This window comes from Vigna radiata, chromosome 3, assembly GCF_000741045.1.
Source record: "Vigna radiata var. radiata cultivar VC1973A chromosome 3, Vradiata_ver6, whole genome shotgun sequence".
Classification (NCBI taxonomy): domain Eukaryota; kingdom Viridiplantae; phylum Streptophyta; class Magnoliopsida; order Fabales; family Fabaceae; genus Vigna; species Vigna radiata.
This window is the reverse complement of record NC_028353.1, coordinates 10,627,761-10,650,527: the sequence shown is the minus strand read 5'-3', so window position 1 is coordinate 10,650,527 and position 22,767 is coordinate 10,627,761. Positions and strand designations below refer to the sequence as shown.

At 27.9% G+C, this 22,767-nt stretch overlaps 1 protein-coding gene across 1 annotated transcript; it reads left to right on the top strand.

The window, feature by feature from the left end:
* The first annotated feature begins 4,576 nt into the window (after nt 1-4,576).
* LOC106757097 (transcription factor MYB34) lies at nt 4,577-7,136 on the top strand. The gene is made up of 4 exons (XM_014639685.2): nt 4,577-4,673; nt 4,777-5,263; nt 5,667-5,796; nt 6,118-7,136. The coding sequence occupies exons 2-4, from the start codon at nt 5,131-5,133 to the stop codon at nt 7,034-7,036; spliced, it is 1,182 nt and encodes a 393-aa protein (XP_014495171.1). The 5' UTR covers nt 4,577-4,673; nt 4,777-5,130; the 3' UTR covers nt 7,037-7,136.
* The last annotated feature ends 15,631 nt before the right edge of the window (nt 7,137-22,767 follow it).

The following is a 22,767-nucleotide window of genomic DNA, read 5'->3' as shown; positions in this document are numbered from 1 at the left end:
TAAATATATTAAATAACATTTATTACTTATAACAAAAAAAATATTAACTTGAATATTAGAATGTTTTTTACCAACGTACCATCTTACTTATACAATCACATCTTAAACTTAAAAATTATGAATATTTTGAATATCTGAAAAAGAAGCATCTTGACAAGTTTTTAATTCATTATTAAATAAACATTTGTTGTATTATTAATTACGTGTATCTAATTGTTTAAATATTAAATTAGTTTATTTAATGGTGTGTTTTTATTTTAAAAAAAGATAAATTTGTGGAAAGTGAATAGATGAATTTAGATAAATTTGAATATAAAAATTTATGTGGTTTCTTTTAAAAGAGATTTAGATGTGACAGAGATTTGAAGATAAAATTTATAAAAAATTTAATGAATATGATAGAATTAAAAAAATATTTTAATAGGTTAAAATATAATAGTTAAAATTAATATATTATTATTATTATTATTATTTATTATTATTAAGAATAAGGATTGGATATTACATGAAGTCTTGAGAAAAAAAGATTACACGGTATGAAGTAATTAAGGAACCGATTCTAGAATCAGTTGTCTCGCAACATATATTACCATGGAATCAATTCTCTCGCAATATACATTAACATGGAATCGGTTCTCTCTACATGTATAACAATTTAGACTTCATTGACATGAGATATGATTGTAAAAGTAAAGATTTCACCTTCAAATCTTCTCTCATGTCGTCTCCTCTATCTCACAAATTGCTTTGAAATCACTCGATAGAAACAAATTGATGGAAAGAAACAAACTAAAAGAATAATAATCCAGGTGTACAAAAGTTAAAAGTTGTAACAATTCAATGAATACATCTAATGATCGTATATGTGTTGGTATTTGTTGCGTATTTAAGTAGTACTATACCGACACTCCACGAGGCTGCACTACATACCGTATTATTCATTGGTAACAGTAATGTTAATATATAGAAGAAGGATAAACTATTAAATGATTGAGTGACGTGGATAATTTAACAGCGTCCCATCCTCTTTTTTTTTTCATCTCTCCATTTTATTCTTAAACTCTTAACACTGTTTTTTTCTTTGTAGTTTTTTAGCGGTAATTATTATATTTTTCGTGGTAGAATATGTAGATATTAAATGGTACAGTTTTAAATAAAATATATCAGATTTTTGTAAGCACTTTTGTAGTTACCTAAACTTCATAAATTTAGTAACGAAGGGAGTAGAAACATATTCGGTTTTTTTACTTAAAAAGATATAATTTTATTATATGAATTATATGAAAATGAACAAAATATTTAAAAAGTTCAAAGAATGGGTCAAAATAAAGAAACTGTGCTTCTAAACACGAGTTTTGTTATATATATATTATATACTTTTACTTCTTTAAAGTTGTAATTTATTATTTTTTTAAGAAACTTAAAAGAAACGTGGATGATTTTTAATTTTAAAATAATATTTATATTTATTAGTATATTTTTACACAATCTGGTTTCTTAAGTAAAATAATATAGTCCATTGATTGTAATTTGAGAAATAAAGTGATTAAGTAGATGAATAATTTCAAGAATAATACGCAGATTGAACATATAAAATAAATGTTTTTTTAACGTTGATTGAAAGTTTTTTTATATTAAATATTTTGGCTAGTAGAGATTATCTATATATACCACTAGGGTAGAATTTTATTTTTTTTTTATATCGATTGAAAACGATTATCTATATCAGTTTCAAATGGTATAAAAGTAGGAGTATAAAAAAATTTCAGTTTTCTATATCAATTTTAGAATTGGTATAAAATATTTCACTTTCTATACATATTCTAACCGCATCTAGTATAAAAATCATTAACTTACTTCTCACTTTTATCTTTAAAGTAATCGACAAAAAGTAATGTATTTGATTGATCCCAAAATAGTCTTTGAAAAACAATCTATTTGATAATTGAGAAGAGGAAAAAGAAATAGCATCACCATTATAACAAGATTTATATTTATATTTAGTCTTTTAAATAGACTTGGTTGATTTTAATTACACACATGGATGAAACACAAAATGAAACAATCAACTAAACCACATAAAACATTTTTTTTAGAACAATAGAAGAAAGAAAAATGGCAAAACCTCAATCTTTGATCTTAATGGTGTTTGACAACATATTGGTAGAGAGAAGGCATTGTTGGTGCGACCTAAGCAACATTCTACATCTTTGATCTTCGTTTCAACACCTTTTTGGCAAAGCCGTAGCAGTACGTACTGTCGTCGCTGAGCGTAGAGCTTACCCAAGTCTCCCAGAATGTTGGAAGTTCCACATTGACTAGAGATAAGGCCAAATTATAATATATAAGTGAAGTGCAAACCTCACCTTACAAATTGGTTTTGTGGGGTTGAGTTAGGCTTAAAAACCCACTTTTCTAATATGGTATCAGAGCAATTATTAGAGCTTATCTTAGCGAGTTCTAAGTGGGCATTTATGTTTCCACCCGTTGTCGGACCACTATTGGACCGCCCAATTTCTACTATCACGCATGAGATGAGGGTGTATTGGAAGAGTGCTTTATGAAGTTAGTAGGGTTGGAGGTGCTGAAGCAACTTTGAAGGGTACAAAAGAGAAGTCAAAAGTTTGCCAAAATAATTGGGAAGAAGTTAGGGTTTAGGGATTGAAATTAGAAAGAATAGTGAAATTAGGGTGGAAAAGGAAAGTTAAAGAAAATATTTTTTATATCGATTATACTTAATCGATATACAATTTTTTCATTTTATTATAAAATTGTCATTATGCCGCATTTTATATTGGTTATTGGTTCAACCAGTATAAAAAATCTCACATTATTTACAAAATTCACACCACCTCATTTTTTATACCTAATGAATTAGAACTAGTATAGTATGTCAGTATAAAATGCACATTCCCATTTTATACTAGTATATAATAAAGTTTATTTGATTTGCAAAATATTAGAGATTGCATGTTATTTTTGTAGTTATAAGATAAAAATGTCACAAGTTTTGGTTTTACTCTAGTCAAAAAGTTAATTATTTATCTTAGGTGATATTGTTTGACACAAATAATATCATTATCTATTTCAATGATATCATTATCTATTTATATAACTTATTTATGATTCCAAAACACTTTTATCACTCACAGTCAAAGAGATTCTCCATCATTCCATAATTACATTTATTACTAACATTTTTTATTATGCTAACTATATTTTTTTTTTAAATTTTATGGCTCTTTATAGCAAAAATGAAGTGAGACGTTTGATAACATTAATGGTAAGTAATGTATTTGTTTCTTGGATAGTAGAGTTTGATCAAGTTGATTCAGTTGTGATATTTCGATCTTCATCAATTTATTTCTATTAATTGATTTAACTTAGATCAACTCCAAAAGAAGACATGAAAAGATGAAAAAAAATTAGTTGCAATATATTCAAAATAAATAACGTTATGAAATAATTAATATGACATCGTTATGAAACTTGCAATACCTTCACATATGTATGATCATGGAATTGAAAATAACAAAAGACGAAAATAAAGTTAATAAAAATATTTTGAGTGCAAACTCATACACGTTAATTTAATCATAGCATTGCCAAATAAGAAAAGAAATTATAAGAGTAATTTGTATAATTTTCTCTCACAAAAAAAATATTTGTTTACGTTCATTTTTATTGCTCAAAATTAATTCTCATTTTGTTAATTTTTTTTGACCATTTTTTATTCTCTAAATTACATTGAATTAACAACATAAACTCAAATTAAAAAAAGTAACAGAGTCATTTTTTAAAACTATAAATATTAATTAAAAGTAAACACCACATATGTTAATTTATAATTTCTTAGAAAACAATAAAATACATTTTGAAATAAATAAAAAATTAAAAATTCTTTATAATAAAACAAAAAACCTATATCAAACTTTCACGCGCACGATTTTTTTTGTGATAAAAAACAAAGAACGAATAAAAAAATAAGAAAGAAGAGTGAAGACGTGTCTGGCTGCATACTTTAAAAGGAAAAAAAAAAATCCATCTCTCCAAACACGATTTAAGAAAAAAAAAAAAAAAAACTGGTGTACTAAGTTTGTGCGTGTGAAACGGTTTCATAAAAAAACCATTAACCCCAACTTAATAAAAAAAAAAAGTAAAATCGTGCTTTTAACTTTAGCAGCATGATTCCTTCCCAAGCTCGATTTAACAGTTCTTGCATAATAAAAACAAAATTAAATATTTTTTTAATCTCTTTAACATAAAATTATAGATTATAATTTGTTTTATTCAAAATTTTAATATATTTTGTTCTCTACACTTAAAAATAATTTTCTTAATAAAATCACGTTAAATATTTTGGATTTGTGAATGAGTTTTTCAACATTAAATACGTTTAACATATAAAAAAATTAATATAAGTAGTTAAAAAGAAGATAATATCTATTTAATTTGAAAATTTAGAAATCAAAATACCTAAATAAATTTGAATATATGACATGGTTACCCAGAAAAGAAATAGTAAAAATTGGAACTTTATATATATAGAGTTTGGAAACAAAATGGGATGGTTTTAAAATGTCTCAGTCAAGCAGCTCTGTCATATATGACAATTTATTGTGTACAACTACTCTGGTCCCTAGCCATTGAGCATGGATGTATGCATGGTTTTGGTATGAGACAATAACATATAATTGATGCTGTGTTGGTTATGGTTATGGTTATGGTTATTCTCTAAATTTGTGAGCGACGGACTAAACGGTCTCCTCCATGCAGCGCGAGGTTAGCGAGGTGAAACTCTGAGGACCATCCATTGCAAGCAACAATTCATGAAGCATTTGTCACATAGTCAATAATCCTATCTCCATAAGCCCAGCAGTGTTTTGTCCCCACATGCCATCAATGTTCAAAGTTGTCGTACAGCTGAGAGAGGCTTAAATTGAACACATGCAGCAGCTACAGCCACACTTTCAATGCCCTCATTAATTTGTCCATCTCTCAGTACACATACATAACATACATACATAGTCACACCCCTTTCTCACCTAGACACAGTTATACTGCACTTTTTCACCATTTTTTTTCTATCACTCATACATGGCTTCCTACACCACCTCCTGATGCTGTAAAATGGGAAGAACTCCTTGCTGCAGTCACGACCAACTCAGAAAAGGTGCCTGGACTGTTCAAGAAGACCAGAAACTCATTGCTTACATTCACAAACATGGCACTGGAAGCTGGCGTACCCTTCCTCAGAAAGCTGGTCAGTTTTTCCTTCTTTTTTCTTTCAAATTAAACCATCTTACTCTTCACTGCTTCACCATCACTACTCCAATTTCATCCTTAGTGTTATGTTGTTGATGTTGATTTAGACATGTATTTCGGTAAATAGCTTGCATCTCAGTCAGGGTTATCATTGCCTCTGATTTGTTGGAAATCTACCATCAATGAGATATGTATATGATTAAATATAGTTTTTGAGTGTGTTCAAATCTCACATTTCAAGTTGGTTTCTGAGATTGAGTTGAAGTTGAAATTCATGTTTTTAAGATGGTTGGAACAACAGGTTAGAGACAGAGTTGTTTTAGAATTAGTTTGGCTAGCATCGTTCATTAGTTTTGGTCTTGGAGATGATCGTTGAGTAGGGTATTTCTTGTGTACTACAGGTCTTCAGAGATGTGGAAAGAGTTGCAGGCTAAGATGGTTTAACTACCTCAGGCCAGACATTAAGAGAGGAAAACTGAGCCCAGAAGAAGAGCAGAAGATTATAAAACTTCAGGCTGTTCTTGGCAACAGGTGAAAGATCTAACTGCTATTAGTTCTGAATGTTTTTTGTTAGGTGCCCTGCTGCAGAATATTTTCATTTATGCAGTTATGTAAATAACTAAGATACTGGTTTAGTTTAGATACATACCATTTGAATAAATGTTTCCGTAAGTAGGGTATAAAGAAAACAAAGACTTTTTGGATAAAATATACTAAGTTAGAAAGAACTTTTAATGAAACGGAATTGTAATTGGTAAGGAAACTTATTTTATATGTAGGACCTTACTGAGCGGAAATCGTGGAACACTTTTTAATACATTGTATCGCTTTCGTGTTTTTGGTTCTTGCTAGGTGGTCAAGTATTGCAAAGCATTTACCAATGCGAACTGATAACGAAATAAAAAACTATTGGAACTCATATCTGAAAAGGCACTATGAAAAGAATGATGTGTATCCATCTAGCTCAAAACCAATTAGCACTGCTAGTTCAACAGAATCAAAATCCAGTGACTTGTGCAAGGTTCCATCAAAGGAAACTGATTGCCATGGACCAAATGCCACTCCACACCAATCTAACCAGACCAACTTACCAAAGACAATGTCATCCTCAACTCAGCTTCTCAACAGAGTTGCTAGTAAAATTCTTTCATCTGGGTACCTAGATGCAATAAAATCATATCAACATGCTATTGCTGGGAAAAGCAACGGTGATAGTGTGGTTAAAACCGGAATTGGAGTAGAAAAGGAGGGTAACAGAGACCCCCTTTTGCCTAATTTGACCTCATCAAATCATTCAGTAACTTGTTCTGCTCAGCTACTGAACAAGATGGCTACTTCACTCCCTCATAAAGTTCACGGCCTTGAATCTGCAAAAGCTGTTTTTTCAAAATTACTGGAAAGCAGTGAAAAAGGTGACAGTGGTAGTGATGGTAGCTTTATTAGCAGTGATCAAATTGGAGAGTGTTTGAATGCTCTAAGCCCTTTTGAGGATGGACCGCACATAACGAACGTGGTTGGGTCCCCTTCTAGTCCTTCTCTCATATTCAATCAAGTGACCACACCCTCATGCTTTTCAGACAATGAAGATAATTGGCAAAACGTTTCATCTAACTACGTTTCATTCAGACAATGTGCTCCAACTGCTCCTGAATGCAGTGTTTCTGAACTCAACTTGGGTGAGTCTTCTAGTTCAACGTCATGTTTCCTCTTTGAAAATACTGATCTCGGAATCTGTGATGATGAAATAAGCAAGTACATTCAGTATTTGTAAGAAACAAATAAATTACTGAACACCCAATGCAAATCGAGAAAGGGAACAGAAAGAAATAATGTATTGATGATATATGCAGATTTTTCTTCAGAGGTGTTTATCTGTTCTGTATTAAGAAATTTTATTTTTCCTTTCTAAAATTTTCTATACTTTGAGGAGAGACAAAAAAAATTGAGAAATGAAACATTTAGCACAAAACACGTGATACGACAAAAAGGGGTTAAATAATGTGATGTGTGGAAATGTAATTTAGTTGTGTGTAGTTAGGACCCACATCGGTAAGTAAAGTGATCACGCATCTCTCCAATAATCTACGGGAAGGTTGGGTGGACCCCAAGTAATAACGGGGTCAACACTTATTAAATAAAGACCACACGAGAAAATCTAGATATATGAAATAATATAATAGTATGATGATAGGAAAACCAGAGACAAATATAGGGTCATTTATTGTCTCATCTTCTGGGGTTCATGGAAATAAATGGAAGATAGGGTGATAATAAATAGGTTTAAATATGTTTCTAATTTTTCTATTATTTTTTAAATTGATTTTGGAAATTTTAATTTCAGAAAATGTTGCTGCTGGTCCATAACACTGACAGTGCTATATTTGTTGGTGTGACACTGCATTTGGAATTAGTTTCTCAAATTGCAAATTGGACCTTTCGGTCCCTCAATTTTGGACCTTGCGGTCCCTCGATTGGAAAAAATGAATCAAACTTTCAATTAAAAAATGAATGCTAAGCTATTTTGTTTCATTCCACTCCTTTAAAAAAAAAACCACAGATGAAAATGTATAAAATAATTTATAAATAGTACCTACCTCATTTTTTTTGGATGATATGAATAAGTTTATGGATATATTTAGTAGTGCTGTAAAAACAGGTCATCCGGTCTAGTCCATCACGGATTGATGCTTTAGTGAGTCAATCCAATTCGGTTTATTTATTAGTAAGTCATAAAAATTCGAATCCGATCCGATCCATCACGGGTTGGTGGATAAACGAGTTGACTAATTGATTCACTTAATTACAATTATTTTTAAATAAAAAAATTATAAATTTTTTGTAATTTAAATCTAAACAAATTTCAATCTAAAAAATGATGTTAAACTCAAGACAATTCAATATAATAATAAAAATTACAATACAATTCAAATGTCATCTAAAAACAAACACAAAAAACATACAAATAAGTTTTTTAGATTGTATTTTGTATTGATATAATATTTGTACAAATTCTTTAATGATTTTATATTATGATTGAAAACATATTTTTCATATTGTTATAAGTAATATTATCATTAATATGTTAAATAAATCTATCATATTTGCTTATTATTAATATGTTCAATAAAACTTGTCAAATTTGTTTATAGTGAACATCAAATTTTGTTTGAGTGAATAAAGTTTGGTTTTAAAAAATAAATATGTGCCGTGTTTAATTAATTTTAAAAATAGGAAACTTAAATAATATTTTTAAGAAAAAAAATATAATAAATATTTTTTATAAAATTAAAATTAAAATTTAATAAAATAAAATTAGGTACGTGAATTAGTGATCTAATCCAACCTACCACATGTTCAATCAGGATGAATCATGTTTAAATAAACCAAGTTAAAAATTGATCAGTATAAAAAAATACATTTTTTTCAAATCCAATACAGCTTGAATCCGTGATGAATCAAATTGGATCGTGATTGTATCTCATTTTGATAACTAATATTCAGTATTGTAAGAAACGAATTACGTATGATTATATATTCGTATTTGATGATTTACCGGTGATGATTTGTGGGATAGGTTAGAAAAAGGAGTTGCGAGTGAAGTTTATGGATGACAGAGGCTTTTACAAAAATGCCTATATGTTATCTCACATTGCATGTGCATGAAGCTACAATACTGATTCTATGGGTTGAGGCAATATATTCCATGGTTTGATGAACAAATTTCATGGTGCATATTTTACCTATTTAGCATGGTGGATATATATATATATATATATATAACAACATATAATTATAATTAAAATCCCTTAAAACAATTCAAAAGACATTTAAATGAAAATATCATGGTATTTCAAAACAAATAAGTTATAATTAACATAGTGATTTCAAAAGATGATTTATATAATCGTATTAACTAACTCATAAGTATTTTATGTATTTAGTGACCGTTTTCATCACATGTGTTACTATCACCACTTTGTTCATCTCTTTTCATGGATTAATACAAAAAATCAATCAAACGTAAGAAAGAAAAAGTAAGGATGAGTTAATATATTTAAAAGAAAGAACTCAATATAAAAGCAATAATAACTTATTATAAAAATTATCAAAATATCTTTATGCAATGAAAATAATTTTTTAGCTTATTCTTTTACAGTTTCTTTTACTTACACTACAATATGCGTAGAGCATACAATCTCTATCAAAATCTTTTTCACTATGATCTTTATCAAAGTTAGAATATTTTTTGGTATATTTAAGTTTGAAATGGTTTATTTTAAAAGTAATTACGTGTGTGTATTTTAATTACAACATGATTCAATTACTGTTGTGTGAGTATAAATAGTTTATGATAAATAAAGTTTTGAGGATATTTGGATGTTTTTTTGTTAAACATATATACATGGTTATCCATTTATATTTGTATGATAATGTTGTTAATACAGTTGTGTGCTAAGTTAGGAACGTTGGGCATTACCTTAATTATATATTGGGTGTAGTAATGATGTAAGTATAAGTTACACGGTTGCTTGACAATATGAAATGGAACATCTTATTATGAACATAATGCCTACGGATGAGAAACATGCATCTCAATCAAAGGTTAGGGGACTCTAGGAGTAAACCCTAAGGGAGCTTTGAGAGCTGATCATAAGGACTCTAAATGTGGTCTTTGGGAGAGTGATGGGGAGTGGTGTGTCTCGGCCAGAGATGAGGGGGGATCCGGGAGCTGACCTTGAGGACTTCAGTTGTGGTCTCTCAGAGCAGTGAGGAGCGGTGGACTTGACGTAGTTGTACCGAAGGTCAACCTCGCTTGGAGAAGCTCTATAGGATAGTGTTGGGAAGTGAGACCTATGTACTTGACCCGTAAAACTTGAGGAGCAGGGGAAGTAACTTTTGTCCAAAGACTCCTAAGGAATAGGAAGAAAGAGTGATTTTAGCTCTAGAGGAGAGTTGGTTTTGGATGGTAAACTATGTGCGAGGGTTATGTTGACGATTGAACCTCTTGGATTGTGTTTACACATGGATTCAATGTTATTGGATGATACAACAATAGTTGTTATCTGATAATTTGTTATTATATTTTCTTTTAAGTTAGTTCACCTTTGCATGTTCACGGTTGTGATTTTCACCTGTGAGGATCGTATTACTTGTGTTATTTGTGAGCAAATAATATTGTAGATGGTAGTTCAAATGCACAACAGTTGGGGTTGACTTGGGAATGAATTTTCTTTTATTTTGAATGTATTTTGGATAAATTTGAATTATTGATTATTTTTAAATGTTGTCTTATCATTTGAAATAAATTTTATTGAGTGAAACATTTATTTGTTGAAATAAATGAATGTTTTAATTTTATTTTATGATGCAAAATAAATATGTTTATACTATACGTCAAAATAGCATTTTGAAGGGGTGTTACAAATTTAGTTCACAAAATCATGCATATACCATATAGAACTCACTTGCATTTGGTCTACTAATCTCTCAAGCTTTATAAATACAACAATCAACTCATAAGCCAACCCTTTCAATACCATTGATGTCATACTTTAACACACTAATCAATGAAAACTAGAACAATATTCTCTTATCCTTTTAACAGTTTAAACATTCTAATAGTAGTTTTCCTTTAACTAGTGAATCTCAAATTAGTTTAAATATCATAGAAAAATTCAATTACATCAAACTAAAGACCTAACCTATATGGAGAGATAGATATAGTCATAACCTAACCCTCTCACTACCTTTTCTATTTCAATAAAACAATCAATTAAAAGATCACATATAAATTCAAATACATCCAACAACTCAAACTACAGTCAAATTTTCCTTTTTCATCCAACAATGTCACCAATAAATAATTTATCTCTATTAAGTCATACATCTAAAAACAATTTTTACCCATCTTCATTTCATTACTCTTAATCACATTCAATCTCTATCAAGATTAAAATAATATTCATTATAATTTTAATTTATACAATTGTAATTAAATAAGACTATAAAAAATTGATTAGCTTCTCTGACCTTGATGTGGGTTTCTAAAATAAACTACTCCTTACACAACTTTGTTCTTTTTAATTTGCTCTTTCTACCCACGCAATGGGACCTAAACAAAAATAAGAATATGATTCTAAGATTGCAAATGGATAGAATACCATCTAAAAGATAGAGAAACATAATTTAACTAAAACAATGCTACGTAACAAGGTAGAAAATGAATTGATTCAAAGAAAAATGTAAAAATTGAACTTACTCTATTTCAAAATCCAATCGGTCTAAAATACTCCTTAGTTCTTCAACTTCACTGAAGTGTAATTTAATATAATGAGAGATTGTTGGTAAAAATTGAGATAAGAAGGATAAATGAGAAAGTGATTGAGGCCCAACAGAGAAAAAAAGAAAGAAAAAAAGAAAAAAGAAGAAAATGTTGAGAGGCGTTGTGTGTGAGTTTGTATTAATAAGAATAACTATACTTTAATCTCAAAATCAAAAACATAAATTGAAAACTTTATTCATAGAGGAAAAACAAGAACTGAAAATTTTATTCATGATCAGAGGAAAAATAAAAAAATATAAGAAAAGAAGATATCATTATTACAATTGTCCTAGCAATCATATGAGCCCATATTATAAGCAAATGGGATAACTAGAAATGATATAAGAAAGATAAAGACTATTAAAGGGTTTTTCACAAATTAAATACATGAAAGTTACATCAATAAATTTTCAATAACATAAAATTTGAAATTACTTCTTAGTTAAAAAAAAAATTAAAAACCATTTTTAAATTTACGGAGTAAAAGATATTTTGAATTTAGAGTACTATAAAAACAGTTTTCAATTTGAAGAATTGAGAAATATGAAATTTATACTTAAGGAGAAAAAGTCATTTCTAAGTTTATTGAATTAAAAATAATTTTTTTTATCTAAATTTTAGAGACTAGCTATATTTAGTTAAAAATTTTAAAAAGTAAGTATTTAAGTGCAAAAATGATATTTTAATTAACGTTTTCTTCTACTCTTATATCATAAAATGATGTGACAATCTAGTCTACATGAACGTAATGCCTACATATATGACATGATGATGTGGATGAGAAACATGTGTCTCGGCCAAATGTAAGGCTTTGGGAGTAACCCTAGGAGGGCTTTAAGAGCTAACCCTGAGGACTTTAGCTATGGTCTCTTAGAGAACAGCGAGGAGTGGTGTGTCTCGACCAAAGATAGAACGACTATGGGAACTAACCTTTAGGGGTCTTTGTAAGCTTACCTTGAGGGCTCTTGTTGTGGTCTTTATAGAAGAGTAATTGGGGGTGGTGGACTCGATATAGTTGTATTGAAGATGAACTTCTTTAGGAAATGCTCTAGGAGAGTGGTGGAAAGTAGCACCTATTTACTTCTCTCGTGAGGCTCCTAGAGAGTAGGAAGGAAGAGTGACTTTAGGTTTAATGGTAAGTTGGTTTTGGATGGTAAGCTACATGCGAGAGTTATGTTGACGATTGAACCTCTTGGGCTATGTCGACGCGTGGATTCATTATAGGTGGATGAGACAACAATAATTGTTATTTGATTATGTGTTATTATATGAATTACTGAAAGATTGAATAATGTGTATTATGACGTGTTGTTATTTTATATATATATATATATATATATATATATATATATATATAAGTTTAGTTATTATGTTTTTCTAAGTTAGCTCATCCTTGCATATTCATGTTATGCGTGAACATATAATGTTGCATATGGTGGTTCGAGTGCACAACAGTAAGAAGTTTGAGGATTGCTTTGAGAATGTATTTTCTTTTATGTTGAATGTATTTTGGATATATTTTAATTATTGACTATTTTTAAATAATTTCTTATTATTTGAAATAAATTTTATTAAAGTGAAACATTTATTTGATGAAATAAATAAACATTTTAATTTTATTTTATGATGCAAAATATATATGTTTAGAATATGCTTGAAAAATTCTAAGTTTATAAATAACATCCTTAAGGGTTGTTATAAATTTAGTTATTGAAAAATTCTAAAGTTTTTAATAACATCCTTAAGGGTTGTTACAAATTTAATTTACAAAATCACGCATATACTACATAGAACTTCACTTGCAATTAGTTTACTAATCTCTCAAACTTTATAAATACAACAATCAATCCATAACTCAACGCTCTCAATATCATTCCAATTATACTTTAACACATTAATCAATAAAAACCATAACAATATTCTCATCTCCTTTTCACACTTTTATTTAATTAATCAATCTTAAATCAGTTAAGATATTACAAAGAAATTCAAACATTAAACTAAAAACCAACTTTTATGAAAAGATAGAATCAACCATAACTCAACTGTCTTAATACCTACCTTTTCTATTTCTATAATACACTCAATTAAGATATCACACAACGATTCAAATACTTCAAAAAATCAAAACACAATCAAGTTACCTTTTCATTCAATAATGACCAAAATAATTTATTTATGTTAAATTAGACTCCTAAAAACAACTTTTACCTATCTTCATTTAATGGCTTATAATCAAAGTTCAATGTTTCTTATGATTCAAATAATATTCATTATAATTTCAATTCATAAAATTGTAATTAAATAAAAATAAAAACATTTTATTAGTTTCCCTTCCCTTATCCGAGTTCCTAAAACAAATAATCCCTTAAACAATTTATTCTCTTTAATTTGTTCTTTCTACCCACACATTTGGTCCAAATAAAAATTAAAATATGATTTTAAGATTATAAAACTAATATCTAAAAAAAATAGAAAAACAGAATGTAACAAAATTAAAGACTACATATTATGTGGAAAATGAATTGATTAAAAAATGATAGAAATTAAACTTATTTAAATTCAAAATCCAATCGGTCTAAAATTTTCTTTTACTCTTTAATTTTTTTCTTGGTGTAATTTAATTTTAAAAAAGATAAAAAAAAAATTAGAAGTGAAAATTGAGATAGAAAAAGGGTCTAGACACGTAAGAAAGAGAAACAAAAGAAAGAGAAAAGAAAAAAAGAAAATGGAAAGAGGGACTGCAGGAGGTTTTACACTAATAAGAATAACTATACTTTAATTCCAAAATAAAAAACATAAAGTCAAAACTTTATTCATGCATCATGAGAAAAAACCAAGAAAAGTATAAGAAAGGAAGATATCATTACAGTTGTCGTAGCAATCATATGAGCTAATATTATAAGGAAAGGGATAGCTAGAAATAAGAAAGATGCTTCAAAGACTATTAAATGGTTTTTTCACAAATTAAATAAATGATAATTTCATCAATAAATTTTCAATAACATCAAATGTGGAAATCAAAATGAATTATTTCCCAATGAGAAAAAAATTAAAAACTGTTTTTAAATTTGTGGAGTAAAAGATATTTTGAATTTAGAATATTAGAAAAACAATTTTCAATTTGAGGAATTCGAAATATGAAATTTGTATTAAGGGACAAACAGTCATTTCTAAATTTATGGAATTAAAATAAAATTTTATTTAAATTTTAGAGACTGGCAATATTTAGATACAAATTTTAAAAAGTAAGTTTTAACTACGTTTTCATTTTGTCTCATAGAGACTAACAATATTTAGTCACAAATTTAAAAAGTAAGTTTTTAAGTGATACTTGTTATTGTTGGAATTGATGTCATTAGTCATGTTTTGGAATGAACATAATCTTGATAGTAATAACTGTCTAGAAAGAACATTTTCTGAAACAGAGAAACTAAAATAAAATATTTTAATTAAGACAATAAATAGAAAAAAAAAGGGTTGAATTATGTTTTTTAAAATGTTACAATTCTTTGTGCAAGGAAAATGTATTGTCTTTAGTTTAGTATCGAATAACATAAGATGTCATTAAAAAATTATTATTTTCACAGCATAAAAGAAAGAAAAAGAAAAACTCAAACCTAATATATGAAATAAGATAAAGAGACAAGAAGGAACACAAAAAAATTATAATGGGTGAATTGGTTTTAAAAGTTTTTGTTTTAAAAGATTTACTTTTTTTATTCAAGTTTCTTGAAAATGGTTTCAATTTGAAAAACTGAAGGTAAATAATTTGGAAATTAAGATTAGTAAACAACAAAATAAAAAAGATATTGAGAGAGAAAGATTATAAAAATATATATATTATATTGATTCATATCACAAATGATCTTATGTTTTATCTTAGTTATATAGTCTTGGAATAATTATAATCCACTATCTTTTAATGCTTGTACAAATACTCATGTTATCAATATTGATAGTTATATTAAATTGTATAAGTAATAAAGTAGATAATACCAGAAATGTGTTATTTATAAAAGTTATGATTATTTACTAATTTAGATGAAAAACTTTGATTGATGAAAATAATGAATTTTTATGATATAATTTTAAGATCTAAAATACAACTAAATTGATGAAAGTACTTATGTGGTAAAATCTTTAGCGAAGTTAGATTTTATGTACCAAATCAATATGTAAACACTAAATGATATATCTCTAATTTCTACTATAGCATCCACACAACTATTTAACAAGTCCTAATGTCTTAGGGACAAATCTAAATTTATTAATAAAAACCTTAATGTCTTAAATCGTTTTATTAAAAGTCCGCATTAAGCATTAAGTTTGGATATTTAGAATGACCAATTGATGAACTATATGTATAGATGTACAATCAATTAATTGTTCTATCCTAGTTTAGGTTCTTACATTGTGTCCAATAATTAAATGCTTAACCTTGTGAATGAGGGAGTTATTTACTCATATACATTTTGAACACTAGAAAAAGAATAATGATGAATGTCTTTTATAGATTTTCAAAAATCCAAAGCTTCTAGACTAGGCTTAATATTCGTACTTGAAGTAGTCAACTCCATTGATAATTGATTTTATTGATATATTCTTTAATCTTCAATTATTTTCACTTATTTACAAAATTATAAATCGAGTACTTATCTTTTCTAAATTATTAAATAAGATCTTAATTATCTAAAAAATAGTAATCAAAATACCAATAAAATATAAAATAATTATCTTTTATCTATAAAATATTAATTATCTAAACAAATAATAATCAAAATATTAATAAAATATTTATCTTTTCTAAAATTCTTTATAAAACCCCTAATTATTTAAAAAGATAATAAAAAATATCAATAAATGATAAAATAAAAAAATATAAAAAAACATGGTAATGTGAATTATAAAAATATCTCAAAGTTTAAACTTTTTCATGTTTTCATGAAAGATAAATCTAAAAACTCAGAAAAAACTCATATCATAATAACATATGACTTCTTAATCAATCTTAATCATGCAACAAAAAATAATTTCACTTTTAACTCTAAAAAATCAAAACAAAATTATATGATTATTTATATCACTTCAATCCTTAAAACATTATAAGAGATAATGATCAAACTATTAAATCAAAAAGCTCACAAGAATTAATATTTAATCTCCACACAAGTGTTTATCCATGATCTCTCATAAGCAATGTGTTATAAAATCACTTCATCGACTTTTGCTCATCATTTAATTTACCCAATTCACACATTTAGTTAGATCAAAAGGTCTTTCTTAGGTTGTAATGAAACTAAGCTAGAAGAAATATGGTTTTTCAAGAATTCAAAAACACTAATAGTCTGGAATGAACAACTAAATGTAAATAATTCTAAGGTATCTTAGTATTCTCTATCAATTCTCCCAAAATTTTCCATATACTTCTTATAACTCAACCCTTTTTTCATCACATGTAAATTGTTGGATTTTTCCTTCTTTTTTATGGACAAATAGCTTTAAGAACTTTCCAACAATCATGTTTCACATATTTAGGTAGGGTATTGACACCCTCCCCCAAACTTATTCAATTTTACACTAAAGTAGGGTGTTTATACCCTACCCAAACTTATTTGATCTCAAACCATTACTCAATATTTACTTGTTCTTCTTCGTTAAACTGTAGAACAAGCTATATTTTCTTTAAAGGCTAAAGGTAGAAGAATGAAACAATTAATCTAAAGAAAGATTTACAAATGCACATACCAAGGTTGGCTATTTGGCCAAGTAGCTTAAACACAAAGATCAAAATAATTGTCTTTACCCTATCTAACCAATTATGTTATTATAAAAATCAGACAAAAATCAAATTCATGGTCATAATTGCTTTTCTCTTAACTCTCTACACTTAAGCTCACTACTCAAATATCCAATTTGGTCATACTATCAAACTAAACAAGGACTAACTCAATCAATGAACCCATATCAAACTATCTCAAAATCAATGCTTATCACAAGGTATCCCAATTACATGCACAAATATGAAATAAGATAATCACTCCTCATAAGTATTTTAAAACAACTAAAAATCAAAAAATTGAAACATTCAAACATTCCATGCACATAGATTAATTTAAGATAAGATCATGATTAAAACAAGTTCAAGACGTAGACACAAATTAAAACAAGAAAATAAAGAAAAAGAAAATTACTAAAATATAAAAAAAAGAAACATAAAAGAAAAAAAATACTTTTTTAATTCTTTTAAATAGTGACTACTCGTTGGGTGAGCATAGTAGCCTTGCGATGGATGAAATAGTGGCATTAATTTGTTAGGCAAGCATAATAGTCCAATGACTAATGTGAAAAATTTTAAAAATTAAAAATTTAGAAAAAATTAAAAAATACATAGAAAATAATGGATTACCTCTCAACAAACGCTTGTTTAACGTATTTTAGCTTGACGCATAATATTCATGGTTCATTATTAGTCCTCGTGGTGTGTTTATTCCCTTCATCACACCTGTAAGGCTTCAACTTTTTACTGATCACCAATTTTATCCTTCTCAAATAGGGATCTCCAATCTCAACCTTTCCATCAACTTTTGTTTCTTTGACAAGCCATATCTTCGACCGTTTTGCTCTCCATCTTTTTGAAATAATCTTCAAGTTGGGTTGAAAAAACTTCATAGGTTGGTATGATTTGAATATATTTTCTTCATTCACAATACTATGACGATCCTATTTATCACCCTTTTCGTTCAGTTAAGGGATTCTATTAACTTGTTGTACTTCATTGACCATTTCTTACAATAATTTCTCTTTCTTTTTGTTGTTAGATTATGAAGAGAAACCCTAAACAATTTTCCCAATTTCAAACACATTAAATTTCATCTCTCCATCTTGACTTCTTACTTTTAGCTTTCCACCATTAACATCAATGAAGACATTATTTGTTTTCATAAATGGTCACTCAAGGATGAGAGGAATCTTCATATCTTCCTCTATATCCATAATAACAAAGTCCAATAGAAAAGTGAATTTGTCCACGTTTACAAGTACATCTTTAATGACTCCATAAGGGTATTTAATAGATTGATATACTAACTGCAACGTCATTCTTTTTGGCTTGACATCAAGTTCACCAATCCTCTTCAATATAAAACGTGGCATCAGATTGATACTGTCTCCTAAGTTAATAAGAGCTTTTATCATGTTCTAATTTCCAATGGTGTAAAAACTCCCAAGATCTTTAAACTTTGGATGAAGAGTTTTCTGAATAATAGTACTGCAATTTCCTTGAACTTTAACAGCTCCCTCTTCTATATACTTTTTTTATTGAGGAAATCCTTCATGAATTTAGCAAAAGAAGGCATTTTTTATAGTGCTTCTGAGAAAGGAATGTTGACCTCAACTTCTTGAAAATATTTGTAAAGCGAGCAAACTACTTTCCTTGTCTTTCTATGAAGGGACTAGTGAATATAGAAAAGATTTTTCCACACCTCTCTTATTGCTTTTCTCGTGGTCTTTCTTCTTTTGAATTCCTTCCTCAACTTTCTCCTCATTCTTTTCACTTATTTTTTTCATTATTTTTAATTTTTTCCTCATTGTTCTCATTTTTCTCACTCTCTATTTTTTCAACCCTTCTTTTTTTCACTCTCGCCTCCAATACCTTCCTGCTCCTAGTAGTGATAGCATTACAATGCTTATTTGGATTGACCTTGGTGTTGGCCATAAAAATAATTAAAAATTTTCCTCCAACTTTCGTACTAATTGACCCATTTGAGTCTCCAAATTATGGATGGATGTTTCTATGCTCTTATTATTGGAAACAGAGACTTGCATGAATTGTTGAAAAGTTTCTTCAAGGTTTACTGTCCTTTCATTCCAAGAAGGTTGTTATTATTGAGATGACCTATTTGAAGGTTCAGTTTGTCCCATGCTTAAATGAGACTTGGATCCTTGATTGTAATTCCAATAATTTCCTTTTCGTCCTTGATTTCCTATGTAATTAACCTCCTGTTGAGGTTGGTTTTGCATCCATTAACATGATCTCCTCAACACAACACACAATTTTGTATTGGTTGTTGGTGTTACACTTAAGGAGATATTTTGGAGCTCTTAAGGAAGTGTTGAGAGTTTCTTCATTAAAGCTTCCATTTGTTGAGTCGTTAGCTTGTTTTGAGCTAATAATGCATCTTGAGTTTTCAGCTCCAATACATCCCTTTTTTGGCCTTGAATTCTTTCGTTCTACACTTTAAATTCATTGGATGTCGTATTCTCTATCAATGTATTTGTTTCCTCAAGTGTCTTTGACTTAATCATGCCTTCAGTTGAGGCATCTAACATCAGCTTTGTGCTCATTCCTCCCAAGAAGATGTTAATTTGTGTTGGTTCATCAAATTCATGCATAAGAGTCTTTCTAAGAAATCCTTTGAATCTTTCTCATGCTTGACTTAATGTTTCAACATAATCTTAGTAAAAGGAAGCAATATCTTCTTTCCTGTTATTAACTTTTTGACTAAGCGAAGAATTTGTGAAGAAACTTTGTAACAACATCATCTCAAATAGTCAAGCTATTCTCAAGGAAAGAATGCAACCACACCTTTGTGTTACCTGCCAATGAAAAAGGAAACAAACTTAGACGAATAAGTGAGTATATAGGTTCTCATGAGATAATCCATGGAATTGATTACTCTACAGTAGATGAATAAGAGCAAGTTTCATCTCCATATTGGTTGTATTCACCACTAGTCTAGTAATATTGTTAAAAATAAATGGTCCTACAAATGTTGAATATTCTCCCAAAATAAGTTGTTTGTGACCTTCTCCAACTATATCTACCTCTTTTTTTTTTTTTTTTTGCTCTAAAGGTGGAAAATGAGAAACTTTTAAGAAATCTAAAATATTGTCTACTTCCCTTGCAAAATAAGGAACACTAGAAGAAACGAGTTAGTAGTAACTATTTATTTATACATAAAAATTAAACTATACACAAAAATAGAAAGAAAAATATATAGACAAATTTAACTAAATTGGTAAATGAAACACAATTTACTCAACAAAATGCAAGTCTTTGGCAACGATGTCAAAAACTTGTTATCAATATTGACAAATGCATTAAATCATACAAATAATAAAGTAGATAAGTTCATATATTGTTCTCCCACAAAGATTCACGTTGTTTAGAAAAACTATGATTGTTTACTATTTTAGGCAAAAACTTTGAATGATGAAAATAATTAATTTTTGTGATAATAATTCTAAGATCTAAAATGAAATTAAATTAATGAAAGTACTAATGAAGGAAAGACTTCACTAGGGTTAGATTTCATACACCAAATCAATATGAAAACACTAAACAATATATTTGTAATTCCTACTCTAACATTCACACCACTATTTAACAAGTTTTGATGTCTTAGAGACAAGTATAAACTTATTAATAAAAACCCTAATGTCTTAGATCATTTTATTAAAAATTTGTATTAAGCATTAAGTTCGAATGTTTAGAATGACCAATTGTTAAACTCTATGTCTAGATGCATAATCAATTATTTGTTTTATCCTAATCTAGGTTTCAACATCATGTCCAATAATACTATAAATATGCACTACATAAATTATCATGTAATTAAGAATTAAAATAGAACACGAGTAATAGAAAAGAAATATGTTAAATAACAAAAATTATAAAGAGTTAAGATACATTATGTTCATTCTCCTTGAATAAGAGAGTTAATTATTCATATAAATTTAGAAACATTAGAAAAAAAAGTAATGATAAATGTCTCTAATCATCAAAATGTGTCTCCACCAAATAATTGAATTTTAATTGTGTAAAACCTTCTATTTATAGATTTTAAAAAACGCATAACTTTTGTGCTAGACTTAAAATTTGTACTTGATTTTATAATTGAAATAATCAACTCTATTGATAAGTGATTTTATTGATACATTCTTTAATTTTCAGCTATTTCCACTTATCTTTCAAATATTTATCTTTTTCTAATTATTAAATAAAACTTTAATTATCTAAACATATAATAATCAAAATACTAATAAAAATAAAATATTACATTTTCTTAATTTATCGTATGAAATATTAATTATCTAAACAAATAATAATCAAAATACAAATAAAAGATAAAATACTTATCTTTTATAAAATTATTTAATAGACCTTAATTATTTAAAAAGATGATAAAAGAATACTAATAAAAGATCAAATTAAATAAAATAAAAAACATGATAATTATCAACTTCCCACTAGCCAAATAAACACAATACAAGATCAACTCTTAAACACATTCAAGATGAAATGTTTGTTACTCTTAAAGCAGTGCAGAAGGATACCAACCTATCAACTCTTAATCACACAAAAGGATATACACTAGAAACAATCAAACTAAAAAAAAAAAGAGTGTACCAGAAATTTCACAAGTGAAAATTGATTGTGATATATTTAATTGATTTTTTTAACATAATCGATTACTTTTTTTCCTGAACGCTTTTTATTTTGATCGATTATGACACAATAGATTATTTTAGTTTTTTAATTTTTGCAAGAAAACAAATCTAATTGATTATGTAAGAGTTAACCAATTAATTTATGAGAACATTTGAATACACATAAAACCCTTTTTGTTGTTTTAAAAGTGCTTTTTCTAGTTTCGAAACCATTTACTATTTCTAATTAATAGTAAAATCTACTTGGAGATACATTTTCATGATACTTTGTTGCATTTATCAATTTAATTTGCTTCACTTTAAAATGCTTAAAGTAAATTTAGGACAATTTTATTCATGTAAATAGATTTTGATTAACTAAAAATTACAATAATTTGAATATAAATTAAGCCAAGTGAGTTTTAAACCATTTCTTTTTTATGTTACATCATTGAATTTGAAATGCCAGAACTTAACTTGACTATTTGGATTGAAACTTATTTTATGCAATTTCCAAAATGATTGAGGCCTTCCTTATTTTAAATCACGGCCCAATTAACATACCCCCGAAATAATCACCTTGTGCATTCCATTAAAGTCAGACTGCTCATTTCTTTGATTTTGAAGCTAACCAGAAGCCAGTGAAAAATAATGAAAAACCTAAATTGACAGAATTTGAAAAGCATTGAAACTCTTTTAGGAGTTAACAATGAATAAGTGTGGGTTTCAAAACTAAAAAAGCTATTATT

Bases quoted from the DNA above. Each gene is read 5' to 3' on its own strand.
- LOC106757097 (XM_014639685.2), top strand. From the start codon at position 5,131: ATGGGAAGAACTCCTTGCTGCAGTCACGACCAACTCAGAAAAGGTGCC. The intron at 5,264-5,666 runs GTCAGTTTTTCC...TGTGTACTACAG, and splicing joins TACCCTTCCTCAGAAAGCTG to GTCTTCAGAGATGTGGAAAG. The intron at 5,797-6,117 runs GTGAAAGATCTA...GGTTCTTGCTAG, and splicing joins CAGGCTGTTCTTGGCAACAG to GTGGTCAAGTATTGCAAAGC.